The sequence below is a fragment of the Nelusetta ayraudi genome, unplaced genomic scaffold, assembly GCF_046127955.1.
Source record: "Nelusetta ayraudi isolate G7.1 ecotype Tasmania unplaced genomic scaffold, CSIRO-AGI_Nayr_v1 ptg000059l, whole genome shotgun sequence".
NCBI classification, from domain to species: domain Eukaryota; kingdom Metazoa; phylum Chordata; class Actinopteri; order Tetraodontiformes; family Monacanthidae; genus Nelusetta; species Nelusetta ayraudi.
This window is the reverse complement of record NW_027466109.1, coordinates 2779296-2797328: the sequence shown is the minus strand read 5'-3', so window position 1 is coordinate 2797328 and position 18033 is coordinate 2779296. Positions and strand designations below refer to the sequence as shown.

The window sequence follows — 18033 nt, the reverse complement described above, 5'->3', positions numbered from 1 at the left end:
CTCAGCCGGCCTCTCCTAACCAGCTTCTGCTCCTCCCTGTATCCGTCTCTCTCCCTTTTTGCTTCATAAACTGAGGGCAGTTGCTACCGAATAACACCAATTTTTCACACTAAGCAGCCCGCGAGAATCTGTACAATTGGGGGCTCCTTTGAACGTGTTTGCCCTCCTCGCCAGCAGATGGCGCCGCGTCAAGGATTACTGAATGCACAGTCAAGGCAAACAGTAAACAATAAACCTCGCTCGTCATTGCTGTTAACCGGTTAATGCAACAGCGACTCACTGCACACACTTAGGCTGCATTCAGACTGCAGGCGAATCTGATTCCAATCAGATTTCTCCTCAAATCTGATTTTTAGGGCTGACTGTCCACACTGTTTTTAGCAAGTGTCCAAACTGGATCTGGTTCAGTTCAGACTGGACCACCTTATTGACCAATCTAACAGGTCTAGCGCATTGGGTATTGCGTCGCTATCCGGTTCCAATCTGGATGGTCTAAAAATTGGATTTTGGCTGGCAGTCTGAACAAGGCCTAAGTCGCTGAGGTTGTATTTACCCATGATGCCTTGCGTTGCGGTCGGCCTCTTGCCCGATACCTGCCATTTTTGGGCGGACCAGAGGACTTTCCAAGCGAGCAAACTAGAGTTTGGGTCACAACAGAGCAAAGCGCCCAAAAACCTATTTCCAGCGGCAAAACTCTCACCGGTCTGCGGCGCCAAAATGGGGCGTGCAGAAAACGATTTCTCTCGCCTCCTTTTCACGCCGCACCCAGATTGGAGACCCCCCTCCGAAACCTGCAGCGGGAATAAACGTGATGTCACAGAAGCATCAGCTGAGGGGAGGGCGGCGGGGCGCTCGGCAGCGCGTTTATATGGACGAAAATTACAGCCGCGTCTGCTTATCACACACACGCTGTAGTTGTCAGGGCTGCGCCATGAAGAATGGAGATATGAAATATTACGGATACATAATTTGCTTTAGTGCGCTAACTCAGAGACTTGCGCGGTGGGGGTTGGGGTGGAGGTGAGGGAGGGATTGGGGGGGGGCAATGCGCTCACGCTGAAAGGCTCATATTGATTTAAAAGGGCCCAAATGGACGCAGTAATCTTCAGTATGCATAACCAGGCAGCGAGCAGCCATTTCATTATTTCTGCAGTTTAATTTCCGATGCATTTATTCCAAACAAGCATCTGTTTAGCAAACTCGGAGTAAATTAAACATGATGGGGGGTGAGTTTCAGGGCGGCGGCGTGCGTCACAATGAAGGCGTGCACGGGCCCCTCTGACAAAGTGAGCTGTAAATGAGTCTCAACGCCGGTTATCAGAGCCCCGGATTGTTTAGGTGGCGCCGTTTCCACTGTAAACACTGGAGAGCAGGGAAGGCGCTCTAATTAAGGACGGTACTTATGTTGTCGGGGTGCCTTCGTTTAAGGCTCAGCCTCGTAATTCCTCGTCTCGTTTCCATTCCGTCAACGCGGCCGGCGGTCTTCACCTCCCGCAGGTGCGCAGGAAGCGGTCGGAACCGGACTCGGACTCGGACTAAGCGTGAAATTTCATCTTGACCCGCGGTCGTGTTTGATTGACAGCCGGCTCTGACGGATGCGTAAAACGGGATTCATCCAGGAGCCAATCCTGACGAGACTGGCTCGTTAATTATGCAAAAGCGGCGCTGATTCTGGCCCAGAGGTCCAGTTCAGAGTAGCTTCCCGTCCAATGAGTAAAAACTCTCAGGCCACTGATACTGATCACACCCAATTAAGGCCGAGCAGGCCAGCCGAGCTTTGTGGCTGCTTCCATCGGACTCATTAAATTCAGAGCCAGTTGTAGTCCTTTTTTTTTTTTTCCCTCCCCCCAGTAAATGAATTATTAATGAGCGCAAAGATATGTGCACTTAACATTTACTTGTACATTTACGTGTCCTGTACTTCTTCTTCTTTTTTTTTTCAAAGGGTCAGGTTGTGTTGGCCCTCATGATGACTTTTTAATAGATAAATGGGGTATTTTACTAAATATTAATAGTACATATGAATAATGCATTTTTCAGTGGTTAAAAACATCAGTCCGCGATCTTGTTACTTGACCTTTGGCTCCTTTTTTTATTTGACAATAGGAAAAGAGACTTTGCTGTTGCATTCCAGATTGTTGACACATGAATGTGGTGTTGAGGCTCATTTTATTTATTTATTTTTTCCACGAGTCAGCAGTCCCCCACTGTGGCTGACTGTGGTTACTCAGCTGACCACACGCTTGGCGCTGGCAGCACTTCTCATCCCCGAAGCCACACGTCCAGTCCAATAATGACTTCAAGCCTCTGACTTCTGGCATTCCATCTGTGTGTCGCGTTCACTTATTTATTTAAGGAATGGCGAGAATAAAAATGCGAAGCCCTCCACCGGCCCTTTAGGGCAGCGAGACTGATGGAAATAAGAATCCGTGCAGATTTTCCTGCAGCCTGTGTTGGGCAGGAGGCTGAAAAACGCAGCTGACAAACCTGCTGCACGGCCTTGTTAGCAGCTGAGTAGCATAAATCAGGAGGAAAAAATAGTGAAAGCCCAGGTGGCGAAAGCAGAAGTGGCTGGTGGATGGAAGGTTGCCATTTCACCGCAGTTTCTTTTTATTCATCATTCCGCTCCCAGTTCCCTGTACCTCGTCTTTCAGGCTCTTCGGCCTTTTTCTATTTGCCGTTCAGGCGGAAAACAGCGTTGACGGCAGTAGACGTGAGCTGCCCTGGAAAAATGAAAGATTCATTAGAGTTGCAGGAGAGTTGAGATTGGAACAAGGAACTGTTTTTGTGTATAATTTGTGCTCGGTCAAGGCAGGAGAGACATTCTTCTGCACACCACCTCGGGGGTGAGAAAGAAGAAGAGCATCCGAGTTTTGTGTAATATTTCTCACCCCGCCTTCCTCCCTCCCTTCACACCCACCTACCCTCGTAGATTTGTGTAAATGGCTGCGGGGTGATTTGCACACTCCGTGTGTCTGTTTGCACACAGCCCGTGCCGCCGTGCTTGTAGACAAACGAGATAATGTTTCAGATGTCGATGAACACGGCACCTACGTTCCCAAGGCGGCATTTTAGTTCGGAGCCGGCGCGGCGGAACCTCCGGAAAGCTCCGACCGTCCGCTATCGCTTCGCAGCCACATTTAGCTCCTTTAGAATGGCGCTGGAGCTACCGGGGGAGCTGCCTATTGACGGTCACATCCTGCATGTTGTGCAGGTTCGAACACAAAGGTCCGGAAAACCTTGTGTAAAACGGAAAAGAGGATTTTAGTCCAGTTTAAGATGAACTAATAATACGTGGCGTCATTGCATCTAGATGGCGTGAGTTGAACTTCTGTCTGCCTTCTGTCCGTCTTCTGCCTGGGCAGAGTCACACACATTGCAGATGTGTCCCAGGGTCGTGCATGCTCTCAATTTTGGAGTTGCTAATTAGCCTCGCGTGCACGTTTCAGCACTGTGGGAAGAAGCTGGGACACAGTCCGCACAGAAACAGCACCGCCGTGTCGCCGCGGATCGAATTTGTGGATGGAGTCTAACGGAAGTGGATGTCGGAGACACCAAATACTTGCATATCGGGACAGTTTTGCTCAAAATATTTTCTGCTGTGTTGAACTGCAACTGCAAGAAAAACCTTCATTTTTAGGTTACATGCTATTGGCCCAGACCGGTCAAGACCGGTTCCAGCACGAGAAGATTGACACTCTGCTTTACACAATGCTGTGACTGATGACTTTGATTACCGACTGACTCCTGCTGGGTGCTTCATCAGCATTTTTGCAAAATTGTGAATCTGTGATTGAACGAAATGGAATGAAAGTGGTAATGCGATGGCATCGCACGGTAGATCGGCAGCTTGCTGGCTCCTCTCGGCACGTGCAACTCGTGTCTTACATTACTTCACTTCAGCTATCTGGAGCTCATCTCCTGTTTGCTAATGGCGGTTGCAGCCAAAGTGCAGGCAGAACACGCGTCACCGCTGCAGATGCGTGTGTGGTCCTTGGCGCTGTGTGTGTATGTGCGTGCGCACCTCCCTTCCCCCCTCCCCTCTCCCTTACCCAACCTCGGAATTTATATTCACCTTCCAGCGAAAGGAAGGAAGGACCATCTTGGCCTTTCATTTTCCAGTTCAGGGCTTCCCTGTTTTTTTTTTTTTTTTTTCTTTGCAGATAAATGCTCTCCAATCCACCCTGACAGATGTCACATTGCATCACTTCCATGATGATACATAGCCTCTGATCCTGCCACATGCAATAAGGGGCCCCGGCACCGGGGGGACGCCCCTCCTGAGACAACACCCTGACACGGGTGATTATTTTAGAGGTGCATCATAGGTGGCGCTGGGTGCTGAAACCCACAAGCTGGACCTCCCCTCCCCCCTCTCCTCCCCCCGCTGGAGGATTGTGGGTATCGGCTGGAGTCTGAGGTCAGGGAGCGACACGGCGCTCCGAGTCGTCGTTCCGGACGTCTCCTCGCTGCCTCCCTCGGCTGCGACGTTGCAGGTCAGAGTTGGAGAGAAAATGTGTGTGTGTGTGTGTGTGTGTGTGTGTGTGTTGAAGAGAAGGTTTCAGCACCGCCGCCACCGCCGCCGCCTGCAGAGGCATGCGAGCGCCGCAGCATTAATCATACAAGGCCAGAGTACATCAGTAAACACAGTGCGCGGGGGGTCAAGGTAAAGATCACATCCCGCAGCGTGAAAAACAGGACTCAATAGCTCGGCGCCGGCCGGCCGGCCTATTGAAAAGTCAGCGTTATTCACGCCGCGTCTCTTCTCTCCCGCGAGCGGCCAGGAGGCACGGAGACGCGCGGCATTGTTCGCCGTCACAGCGCACCGAAGTAGTTCACCGGCTACGGAAAAAAAAAAAACACTGGATCAGCAGCAATTAGCAGAGAGAGGGAGAGAGAGATGAAGAGGAGGAGGAGGAGGAGGAGGAGGAGGAGGAGGCGAGTTGCAGGAGAAATAATTTCCAGCTGGTAAATTGTCGCATCTCCACACGTCTGTGGAGCTGCTGGTGATTTTTTTTTTTTTTTAATGGGTCCATGGACATGGTCATTGTCATCAGTCTGTCTGTCTGTCTGTGTCTGTCCGTGTGAGACCTCTTCATTAGCCCCGCCCCACCTCCCCCACCCAACCCCACAGCTCCTGCAGCTACTGTGTGTGCACTCATACGGGACTAAACCCAGTTATAGCGCAGATTAAAATGATCAGTCTTGCAAAAGGGGATAATGCAATGTGACTGAAGACGGCCAGTGTTTTTTAAAGAGAGAGGAGAAGAAAAAATCTCAGCAATTACTTTGCTGTTAAAAGAAGAAGAAGAAAAAAAGGTCTGTGTGTGTATGTCTGGGAGGTAAAAAAAAAAAAAAAAGAAAGAAAAAAAGTGCTTTTATTAAGGCTTTGTGGGATTATGTCTGTCCTGTCCAGGAGGTCTAACGCCCCCCCAACCCCCTGTCCTGTTTTTTTTTTCTTTTTTTTTTCTTTCAGAAGACAGGAAGTTGTTCGTGGGGATGCTGAACAAACAGCAGACCGAGGAGGACGTGTACCGCCTCTTCGAGCCCTACGGAGTCATCGAGGAGTGCACGGTCCTCAGAGGGCCTGACGGAAACAGCAAAGGTAGGCGGAGCCCCGTGCTTGTCACTGTCATTTGGGTCACCGGCCGGAGACGCAGTGGCGGCGGCGAGCGCCAGCGTCCGCCACTCGGCCGGCTTGTGGGAAATATGTGTGCGACCCAGGATTCAAATGTGGGTCAGATAGCATTTCCTCACTCTCGGACTGTGTGTGTGTGTTTGTTTGTTTCTTTTTTTTTAATGAGCAACATTTTCACGCTCTGCTGTTTAATATGCTAATCGTCTCCGAGATGCATCGCAAGAAAAAAGAAAAAAACCTGATGTATCAAACACTGGTATTTTGATATCTGACTTTCTAGTAAGGGATACCGGAGACATGAAGTGAATAATTAGCTTTTTGCTTTTCTTTTGTTCTGCCGGCGAGGAAGAGGAACCATCTCTCTTTTGTTTCGGGAGGAAAGCAGAGAAAACGTCATTATTTGAAGACATTAAAGGGGATAACCATAGATTTGAGCTGTATTTGACGGAAAACACTAAAGTTTGAATTAGATCAGAGGATAATCTGTCATAAAGCTCTTTAAAGAAGAACTTTTGTTAAAAAAAGAAAGGAAAATGTAACCGGCGCCAGTAAACAAACCAAGACACATTATCATGATAATCCCATCAAATGCAGACTTTTTTTCTTTTAAACAAAAAAAAAATGCTGCTACTTTTTTAAATGCTGACTGTGCCTCCTCAAACTTTTTTCCCCTCAACAGGAAATAGAAACTCCTCTAAAGGTGCCGCGATGATTCCTCTCCCATCATTTAGTGTCAATCTGAAGGATTTCTATCCTGTGGGTGCACCGCGGGCCTCCACTGTAACCCGCCGCCTCGGCGTTGATATCTCACAATCCTTCCCCTTCTCCGTCTTTTTTAATTCCGCCCAACTACTGAAAACTTTCGGAGGAATCGCTTTCCCTCTGACACGCGGCAAAGAGCAAAAAGGAGCGGCGGCGTTTCATGTCTCTAAAGCCTCTATACCCCAGCCGGTGCTTATGGAAATTGCTGTGGAATTATATCTGAGGGGGTCTGAAGCCAGAGTGCTCTCACTCTGCAGTGGTTTGGAGGAGGAGGAGGGATGTCAAAACAATTCGTGTGTCCCCAGCGTGAGGAGGAGAAACGGCCAGGCGAAGTTTCCGCTCGCGGGAAGAAAGTTTACTGGAGTGCTCTCGGAAACTTTAAGGCGCGCTTCCTACTTATTCCGTACATGATGCTCACGTTAAGCTACGCTCCATTGCAACTATGGCTAATTTTGAGCAATTTTTAATATTCTCAATTATTTGTTTAATTATTGATTTATTTATCTATTTATTCACTTACTTATTTATTTGACATGGACAATGCAGTCAAACATAGTGACAAGCTTGCAGCTGATGTGATGCATATAGAGTTTACAGCTAATGCTAATTCTCAACTCCAGTCTCTGGTCGGGCTTTTCTATAACGTTGCAGTACAACATAAAACATACATCAGTTCTAGAAACCATTACATACATTATTGCATCTGTATGATTGTGTTTCTGATGTCAGTGACTTCTAGAGTTTGCAAGGAGCAGGATGACTTCTCCTGGTGACTCTCTTGCTGTTTTGTCTCTTATTCTAGTATAATCACACCCACATGTTGAAAATGGGGGATATTTTGAGAGCAAGTAAGTTTAAATCTAGCAGAATGTAAATCACGGCTGCTTTTAAAAGAAAAAGAAAAAAAGAGCCCCTGATGGCACCGAGCTCCTGCTCCTTTCTGTCCGTATCTTCGGTAAAGGGTGGGCCGTTTGACAGCTTGAATGGGCATCTTGATTGGCTTGTGTCCACCAAGGGTGAGCCCATTAGGGAAGAAGAAAGGCGGGGCGGCCGGGTCAAGCAGGATGGATGATAAGAAGAATGGTGTATGAAAGATTTAATAAGAATTGAAAAGAAACTTCAGATGAAATGAAATTAGGCGAAATGGGCCGTAATTACGAGATGGACGCGGCGGCTCGGCGGCTGGAGCTGCCGCTTCACGCCAACAAACCCGGGGGGGGGTTGCCGCATGGTGACTTGATCCTCTGCTCGGCTCCGACCCCGAACCACCCCTACCAGCAGCCCCCCCGACCCCACCACTCTCATCCAATCATTGTGGAGACGTGTTTTAGAGGCGTGCGGCGCCAACAACAAGTCTGTAATTCAAACAATAAACTGCATTTTATTCAACTCAGACCCGACCCACTGCACTACAGCTTTAAATTACAGCGCCTTTTTCTCCCCTCCGCTGCTGTTCATACATATCGACTGGAGAAAAAAAAAACGTGCACAAACAATAGATGGCGTGTCCTCAACAAGGGTGGATTGTGTTTTTTTTTTTTCCTCCACCAAGACTTTAGCCTGTTTAGCGAGTATTTAATATGCACAGGCAGCCATGTGCTGCTAAATAGCATGCTTTTCTGCTTCATCAGTGCAATCTCCAGCCTGCAGCTCTCTGCTTGCCTGTCTGAGCGCCTAATGCTCGGAGTGGAGCTGCCTGCTGAGCAAGGAGACCACGTTAGATAGAATTCAGCGTCCTCCGTTAATACAGCAGAGCAAATCACATGATTTATTATCGGATACTTAATACGTGCGTCTGTGTGTCTGTGTCTGTGCGTGTGTGTGTGTGTGTGTGTGTGTGTGTGTGTGTGTGTGTGTGCGTGCGTGTGTGTGTTCCTCTGCTCTCTCTCTCTCCTCCAGGCTGTGCCTTTGTCAAGTTCTCCACACACACTGAGGCTCAGTCTGCAATCAGTGCCCTCCACGGCAGCCAGACCATGCCTGTGAGTATACTGCCCTCTCCTTCACACACACACACACACACACACACACACACACACACACACACACACACACACACACACACACATGCAGGTACGCATGCACGCAGGCAAGCTAGAAAAAAATCCTCCAATTCCCCCCAAAATTGTTTATCTATTTGTCTCTGTGCAAATAAACTTGTTAGATTTCCAAGTTATGGAAATAAAACACATTTTCGAAATAACTTGCATTAAAAAAAACACCGAACTCACTTGTTTATGCTGCCGACAGCTTTCTGGTGAGTTCTGGCAACATGTCGAGGAGCAGCACCAGCAACACACCAACCAAGAGGAGACCTTTTTTACACAGACAGACAGACAGTCCAAGCAACTCTTGAACTCTTGAGTTGGGCTCTCTGGGAGTCGAATAAAAAATAAGAAGCCAGAGGAGAAAAAGAAAAGTAGTCCATAAACACTTGGAGACCAGTGAAGCCCTCATTAGTCACAGCCATTGAAAACAGATCCACTAACACCGACATTAACTTGTCACTGCTTCATTTGTTTATTGTTTGCAACCTCTGTTTCCTTTAATTATAACAAATGATTCTGTGCTCATGTTGGACCATCAAGCAGTGACGCCAGAACAGACTGATAGAATTTACTCCGACCACATCCTGGAAATTTACACAACCCCTAATATTTTTAATTTGTTTTCTTTTTTTGAGACCTTTCAAAACTTGGGGAGCTTTACATTCATGCACATCCCATTCATGCATTGTCTATCTATTTGAGTCTGAGCTGTGAATAGTTCAACCTTCACCCTCGAGGTATTACAAAAAACTAAGGTTTTCACAGAGAACTGCAACCTCCGAAATATCCCCGAAGTAGAATTAGATACAATCCAAAATAACCTTCTGGGTCTTTAATTAACATTGCGCTAAAATAGAAAAGAAAAAAATCAAATCTAATTTCCAGATAAAGCTGTTTAGGATGATAATTGAATTTGGGGTGAGTCATCAATCAGTAGTTCTGCTCGCATAATCACTGAGTGTAACTCCAGTGTGGGATTACATTCGCTCCTTATGTAAGCGCGGCGTGTCCTCTCGATTCTATCGGCTTTTTCGGGGAGTTTTTTTTTTCTTCCCCCTCTGCTCATTTGTATGTGGCTCGCGTTGAGGCGTGCCGCCCGTGTGCCTGGCTGTGTCAAAATAAAAGCTCAATAATAAATAGAGTAAATAAATCGAAGCTGTTTTTCAGAACTTTTGCCTTGGAGAAAGAAAAAAAAAGGCGGGGGGGGGGTGGGGGGGGTTTGGTCTCTGCCTCACAGATGTTGTGTGTTTCTCCGCGTGATTTCATTAGCAATGTGTTGCTCACAAGTGGAAAACACAGAGAGGAAGTAAAGCGGGGGGTGGGTGGGGGGGGTTGCCATTTTGTTGCAACCCTCGAATCAATCTAAGTGCAAATGACCGCAGGTCACGAGGAACGACTCCGCAGGTCCATTCTGTGTCGGTAGCCGCGCTCCGTGTTGGGGCCCATCCTGCTGTCTGTGCACGCTCGCCGTCCTCACTCCTCCTGTGTCTTTGGCAGGCTCTCGGGATATTAGGCAATAGACTTGTTTACTCCACCTTTCACCACATTAGCTGCTGAATTATTCATCTAACTATAAGCAGGGGAGGGGGTGGAGAGAGAGTTTTAGAGGGAGGTGGCCAGGTTTGGGGGTGGGGGGGTACCGGCGGGGGTGAGAACGAGTGAATGGACAGGATTTATACCCTCTGCTCTGGTAAATTGATTATAGAAATCTGATCAGCATCTCATATCCTGTGGCTGCCTGCGAGGGCACGGTGCGCCTGCATGGTGGAGATTAGTGGACCATTACCCCTCAGCAGGACCGTGCTCTTCACAGCACAGTGCCTATCAATGTTGGAAGGATCCTGCAAATAAGTAAATAAAGAAATGAATAAATGTCTCGGAACCATACATCCTGTTTCTGTTTAAATTCGTGCCGACTGAAGTGAGGTCACCAGTGACAACGTGCACCGCTGCTGGCACTGCACTAATGCATTGACATAAAGTTTTAGGGAAGAAAAAAAAGGATCTACTGACATGATACAATTTAAAAAAAAAAAAAAAATGGGAAAAAGATGAAGAAAGGCACGTTTGCAAAGTTTATCCGCAGCTTTCAATCCTCCTCGTTTCCTCCACTAATAACAATAGCAATAACAATAGCAATAAAAAACTGGTAATGAAACACCTAAACTTTGGAAAACCTCTCAAATATCGCTAAAGCGTTTTGACGCTCTCTTGATGCCTGATTGTACGAAATTTTTTACAAATATTGCTTTTACTTTGCAAACAACTGTCATGGAAACGCAGCTACTGATTAATGCTTCCCATGAAGTAAGACAAACAAGTGCATGTGTGACTGTGGGCAAATTCCTGCTGCCACACCAGAGCCTCAGCCGTCGGCCCGGACCCAGTGAAGTGACCGGGAAAATACATCCCGGGCCGCTGGTTCTCAGTCTGATGTGCTGAATATTGATACGCAGACCGACTGCAGCAGCTCCAACCCCTCCAATGGCAAAACGCGACATGCGGTTCCTTCGGCCTCATCTGCACGCTAACGCTAACACTGACGCAGACGCAGACGCTCGCCTCCGTGCATTGGTAAATGCCCGAAAAACACACAAAGGCACTCTCCTCGTGTAGCTGCTCTCTGGGTTTCGCTGTCATGGGCTTGTACAGCCACAGGCAAGGGTCAGAGTCCTGCTGACTGATCTTGTTTTCCAGCCTGGAGGAGCTGAATACATTTGTGTTATTCATATAAAGTGGGAGTGGGGGTGAGGGGGAGGGGAAATAGTAGCAGAGGGGAGGGGGAGGGCTTTTTATGCGTATGTAACATGACTGTGGTCCAAATTGCACACTTCCGTCAGTGCACTTCATGGCTGCAGCCTTATTGTGCGGCGCACTCATCTCGATGCGGGCGGTTGTTGTCGCACCAGATGGTGCGCCGCCGTTTTTTTCCTGTTCACCAGAAGTGGTAATTTTTTTTTAACAACCTCTTCCTCTTCTATTGCATTTTCAGCGTGAAATTGCAAACAGACGGTGAAAATGAAGAAGCAGTTACACGCAGCACTGTTAGCGCTTCGGCTCAGGGTACGTTAGCTAGCAGGCTCTTTTGCTAATATGTTGTTCACTCCGGGTGTGAAGCGTCCATCGTTATGTACTCAACTTTTGAACGCAGCAATGGCGTAGTGCATTTTCTTTTTAAATGTGCTTCTCAATGAGAATGCACTTTGTGCACTTCATGCACTCGATGTAATAGATCTTTAGCGCTCAAGTGTGTGGTGCGGAACGCCTCACGTGTGTGAGTCAGGAGAGGACGACGAGTTCAGCATGATTGCAAAACACATATGTATGCAAATAATAAGACTGTTAGTTGGTGCAAAAAGGCAAGTGCGCTTCTGTGTGTGTGTGTGTCTGTGTGTGTGTGTGTGTGTGTGTGTGTGTGTGTGTTTGTGCATATTTAGCAGCATGCATATTCATTTATGCACAATTATGGGGCAACAGCTACAACTACGACGCGCTGTCAGTGTGTGAGTGAGTCGGTGTGAGTGTGTGAGTTATTGAAGCGCATCAGCCCACGTTTGTCTCGCTATCGTGGCGATGACTAACAACTGTTTGTGCCTGAGTCGTAACTCTGACCACAATAGAATTGGCCTTATCCCGGATCTTGATGTGTACCTACGTATAACAACGCTTGCGTGCACCAGCCAAAGGGATGACACAAACGCACGCAAGAGAGCGCCAGGATTTGATCCTACATAAGACATTGAACTTGCAATGAAGTTCAATATATCGCTGCTTTTAATTAAAAAACAGAAGATAATGCCAGGAGACTCTCAATCAACTGCCGCTATGCAATGACAATATTGAAATTCTGGTTGATGTCAGTCATCAACTACAATCTTGTGTTGCCTTCAGTGAACTAACGTGTCTTTTCTACAGCGATTTCACATGAATAATAGATCTTCTGTACTCATTAGTCAACCTTCTCATTTGAAACCTTCTAGTTTTTCAACAGTGAAGTTCAGCAGGGATGTTATAAACAAGCCGGAGGGGTCATAACAGAATTCTTCTTATGATAATAATTGCATGACATGCAATGTTATATTCTTATATCGCAGCCTCCTATACCAACTGCTGTGGCTAAATGCAATGATCAGAGTCGAGTTGTTCGTTTAGATGTTGTTCCGAGGGACGATAATACATGCAACAGCAGCATGTGTAATTAAAATATGAGAAGTTTTTTTTTTTTTTTTTGGCTGGCTGTAAATAAAATATATACCTGTGATCGACGAATCGGCGAGGTAGGTGTTGAACTATCTAACTATCTAACTAACCTTGCATCCACAGAAAAAAAAAACCTTGTCTATCCTAGGAAGCAGCTGCAAAGAGGCAGACGTCCCCGTTTGGTTCACACGCGCGCGTGTGCGCCCGTGCGTGTGGGTCTGTGCGCATGAATTCAAGTCTATGTGCTTCGCTCGCACTTGGCGGCTTAAAAATTTAATGAGACTTTTACTTCACACTTCATCCTTCTCCCTTTATAGCGCCGGAGATCCGGATCACTGATACGCCGTCAGGCCCGACCGGGCGGAGCTGCCAGATAAACAAACGCGGCAGCAGACGCTTAGCCGACCAGCGGCGGCGTTCAGGTGTCCCGAGGAGAATCAGCAGGGTTGCAAAGTCAGCACACAGACCCATGTGGATGCAGCTGTGAGGGGATGGGGGTGGGGCCGTAGGGAAACACTTAGTTTTGTTTGGAAGGAAAGAAAAAAAAAGAAGCAACAATACGTTTTTAATTCCGACGCTGAGCCTTTTCGTAAAAAGTTGCAAACGCAGTTGAGCAGCCAAGAAGCTGCTTATCGGAGGAGAGACATGATTGTTCCTTTATTGACTTACTGTAGATTCGCTAGCGGCTCTTAGAGTCATGAGCCGGGCGATCAAACCTCTCATCCGGCTGGAGTGAAGTTGTCAGCCCCGCCTGACGAGCTGACAATGAGTGTGTCAGCCAATTAGCCAATGAGCTGGCTAGCCACTAGCCTGCCACTCACTCACTCACTCACTCACTCACTCACTCACTCACTCACTCACTCACTCAGCAAGCTAGCTGGACGAGCTGAGGGGCCGTTTGCTCACATGTCCAACTAGCCAGCCAGCGGGCGAACAAGGCTCCAGTGGAGGGCTCTCGGGGGGGGGGGGGGGTGTTATCGAGGAAAAAGCTGTGAGAGAAAAAAAAACGGGGGAGGAAAGGGTGAGGATAAAATCCATAAGCTGCAGTCAGAAGATCTGCAACTTGTCTCTAAAGCGCTCCGGCTCTCTGCGGACGTCTCTGTTAGTGGAACTCCAGGGACTTTGGTTGGCGGGGAAAAAAATACAAGCGTGAGGGGAAAAAAAGAGAAAAGAAATCAAAGGTCTGATTAATTATGTAGTAATAATACAATTATGCAGTATAATAGCATTCAAAACTTCGGGGCTGCAGCGAATTGCAGAACCTCTCAGCCTTTGTTAAAAAAATAATAAAGAAATAATAATCTTTTAGCTTTCCAAAGCGATGACCTCTGACCTTCTGACCAATCTGGGAGCTGCACCAGCCGCTGCTGGTATTGACCATCTTGCATCAATTTCAGGGAGGCTCTCGTCGTGACTGACACGCAACCTTTCCACGCTGGCAGATCAGAGTAATATTTCGGCCTCTTTTTATGTGAATCGATTGGTCCGCTTTGATCGCGTGCGGGGGCAGAAGTGGGCGGAGCCTAGCAAAGGTCAAGTGTGGCGCTAAATCATTGGAAGATTTTTAATGAACGAGTGTGAGGCCCTCGCAGCAGCAGCTTCTGTTTTACTGCCGGTGCCGCGGGACGGAGGTACTAATGTTAATGAGGGGATGGGAGTGGGCGGAGCCAAAGGCAGGAAGAATGTGGTCCAATCAGAGGAAGGGTCACTTCCTACTAAAGTCAATAGGAACCACTGACGATTGGTCGTAACCGCACAAGGTTGCATGAACGTAGGTTTGGAGATGAGCAGAGGAGTGAGCAGCGTGAAAGACCTTGAACTTGCGTGTAAGGGTTGGTGTGAACGTGAGTGCGGATTTTTCACTAGCATATACATACATTTGATGATATGACCTGGTACCAGGCATTATTCTATTCGGACATGATTCCAAGCGAGCCGAGTCGAGGCAAAAAATGTGATGTCAGCAGAGTGCAGGCCCCTGATTGGTCAGTGAGAGACGACACAGGATGATCCATGTAAAAAACGGTAGAGAGAACGTGCATGTTTATCTTCAATGAAGTAGACAAAGCAAACATCGAGCTAACTAGTACCAGTCCTATCACTAGTTAACCAGTACCAATTCTAGCACTGGCTAACCAGTACCAGTACTAGAACTAGCTAATCAGTACCAGTCCCAGTGCTAGCACTAGCTCACCATTAACAGTACTAACACTTGCTAACCAGTACCAGTACCAGCACTGACTAACCAGTCCCAGCACTAGAACCAGCTAATTGGTACCAGTACCAGTACAAGCACTATCTCACTATTTACAGTACTAGCGCTTGTTGTGGTCAAAGGATGTGGTGCAAAATTAAGAGGGACATTAAAATACTGTTGAGGAGCTGAAAATTGAATACAAATATGGTTTCATAACATACGAGGAACTGCTTGACCTGCGTTGTTCAGACGACTCCGCCCACATTGAAGCGATTCATAATCTTTCTGGAAAATGAGCGAAGCCGACTTGAGTCGACACCAGTAGCGCTGGAACTGTGAAGTGGAAAGAGTGCCAGTAGTGGCCCTGCGATGACCAGGTGACTCATCCCACTTTCATTCCAACACACCTGGATGGGAAAACATTCAGCGGAATGATGGGGAGAAATTCTGTCACAATGTTCCCCACTCGGTCAGAGGGTGACGCTAACAGCGGTGGTGGTTGTTGCTGCCGCTAATGTGTTCATTAGCGGCAGCGAACCGAAGAACCAGCAGCACCATCCAATAACCAATAACAGTCCTCGTGCTCTCACCAGCACCGTGCGCTCTCGGCCCTCTCAAGGTATGTAGTGTGTAATTACAATCAACATCCTGCCATGCAAATTACGGCCCCCAAGAGCGCCTCTGGGGAAGAGCTGCGTAGCGCCACGATTGTTCTCTCTGACAGAGTGTCTGTGTTAAAGGTGCCGGGGTTAAATATCGTCATCACTTTTTTTCCTCCCTCACTCTTTCTTTTTTTTCTCTCTCTCTTTCTCTCTCTCTCTGCTGCCTCAGGGTGCCTCCTCCAGCCTGGTGGTGAAGTTTGCAGACACAGACAAGGAGCGCACCATCAGACGTATGCAGCAGATGGTCGGGCAGTTTGGCATCTTTAACCCGGCCATCGCCCTTCCCTTCAGCACCTACAGCTCTTACGCACATGCGGTGAGTTGGAAATAATGCGCGTGCACTCACACTGACACACACACACAGAGACACAACATGGGCGCACAACACAGTCTAGTGGAGGAATGAAAGCACATTAATGGATGTAATGCTGTGAGTGTTTCATTTACGTTTACACACATATTTCTTATTTCAAATATGCCATACAAGAAGCTTTGTAATGTTAACTAATTGTTTGGAGTTTTTGGTCATAAATTGTCATAATATTGTTTATTGTTATTTTATTTTATTTTTTCAATTATGATTATTACATTCAAATTATTATATATGCAAATCTCATTGACTCCACTGCAGAAGCACAATTTATTGTGCATACGGCCTCCATAGAAGAAACACCCATGATGATTTGTTGGAACTTCCACGTGTTTGGTAGGAGTCAATACCAAGATGACCACAAGGGGGTCTCAGAAGGCCTCAGAGAGAGGTTCTTCTCCTTGTGATGTCACAAAGGGATGCCCTACAGAGCCGAAGCACCAAATTTCAAATGAGCGGTGCAGGCAAAAAGGGAGTTGATGACGTGCATCAGAGGAAACAGTGTCCTGCCGCTGCTGCTGCATCGTTTCCTGAAATGTATGAGGACCGAGTGAGCGGCGACCACAGGGAAGCTCGTCATTGTTTTCAGCTCCTCTCCGTCCGATGAACCCGGTTCATCCTGTCAGAGCAGGCGATGCCAGCACGTTGATGTTTGTTTACAGTCCTGCTGATAGATCATATCAGGTCAGTCAATACTGACTCCAGGACCCCCACCCCCCCACCCCCTAGGGTCCGTGTCGATGGACGGATCGAGTCTGTGGACGAGTTGTGATTGACACGAGTGCCACAGCAGCCATCGCAAATCGATTGTTATGCTGATGTTTGAAAAAAGAAAAATAAATACATGAATCACAGCAGGCCAAGGACAGATTTTTCTTTTTTTTTCTTCCACGCGCTGTCTGTCAACCAGCGTAATGACGCGCCAGTCTGGGTTCTGCTCCTGCTTTGCTTTGACGTCTCTGTTTCGTGCCATCCTGCAGTTTTACTGCACTGAGCCGTTTGCTCGCTCGCACGAAATCGCAGCGAGTGTGTTCAACGCTCGCACCATCTGTGTTGTTCCAAGCAGCCTGAGAACTGGCAGCCAGCGCGGCCAAGCTACTGCATGGAGGTGGACAGAATGTGAAGAAGAGTGTTAGAACTTGATTTAAGTGGCCGTGGCTGTAGACTTGTGTTACGGTTTTCCATTCTTCTTCTCCTTCTTCGACATATTAGTTTGAGGATTTGCTCCTGAGTCTCTGTTTGCGCGAGGTTGCCGTAACCTGCGAAACCCAGGCGAGTCATCGCGGTAGACACGCAAGTGCGTGCCGTGTGTCCGTGTGAGTAGTGGAGTGCGGCTCAGGTCACCCACTTCCTCCTCCCCGTGGCGGAGGAGCCGGCAGCCGTTCAGTCCGTTGAGCCTGAAACTAAACCGGCGTGGAGGCAGTTTGAAGCCCGGACACCGAGTTTCGTGTCACGGCATCGTTGTTGCCGTGGTGACAGCCTGTTCACCGCCGTCACACACGCCCAGCACGCCTTGCGCACGACACTCCACTGTGTGAACTCTGCAATGGAAATGAAGCTTTTGTTAAACTCCACACTACGTTTTTGACTGAAAAATAGCACAAATCCAGTCTGAAGAATTCCATAAGTGTCCCGAATCACCTCAGATGTCATGGCCCGCACCAGTTTCCCTGGCCAGACCGAGGAAACAGGAAGTGGCCGGACTCCCAGCATGCATCTCTCCTCCCGCTGCTCGGCGCCACCGTGTTCACACATCCCCGGCTCTCCTCTCGCCACCCACAGCACGTAGCCGCGCACATATTTAGTTAGCATGTACCCTTCAACCCCCTCATCTGCCTCCCACCCCGCCCCCTCTCTCCCTCCTCCTCCTCACCCCCTCCAGGGCATGGCACCACACACACACACACACACACACACACACACACACACACACACGCACACACACACACACACGCACGCCCAGCAGACCCCCGGCTCTTTGATGAGTTCAGACAGCCTGTGCAGCCCCTCACCCCCTCTCCTCCCCTCCCCTCTCCACCTTCTATCGCACTCCCCTCCCCCGCCGCCTCCCCCCTCCCTCCCGCTGTCCCTCCCTCTGGGTCGCCCCCCCCCCACCCTCAGCCCCGAGATGCTCGAGGGTCCACGGTTGACTCAGAATA

At 48.2% G+C, this 18033-nt stretch overlaps 1 protein-coding gene across 8 annotated transcripts in view; it reads left to right on the top strand.

Moving 5' to 3' along the window:
- celf5a (cugbp, Elav-like family member 5a) overlaps window positions 1–18033 on the top strand; it is a 180917-nt gene that overhangs the window by 136692 nt on the left and 26192 nt on the right. For 5 of the 8 annotated variants that reach the window (XM_076039484.1, XM_076039487.1, XM_076039485.1 and 2 more), the window contains exons 4-6: window positions 5477–5605; window positions 8300–8379; window positions 15674–15820. In XM_076039484.1, the coding sequence (XP_075895599.1) occupies window positions 5477–5605; window positions 8300–8379; window positions 15674–15820 (356 nt within the window). The remainder of the gene's footprint in view (window positions 1–5476; window positions 5606–8299; window positions 8380–15673; window positions 15821–18033) is intronic. The other 3 variants (XM_076039486.1, XM_076039488.1, XM_076039482.1) reach the window with 1 other exon arrangement.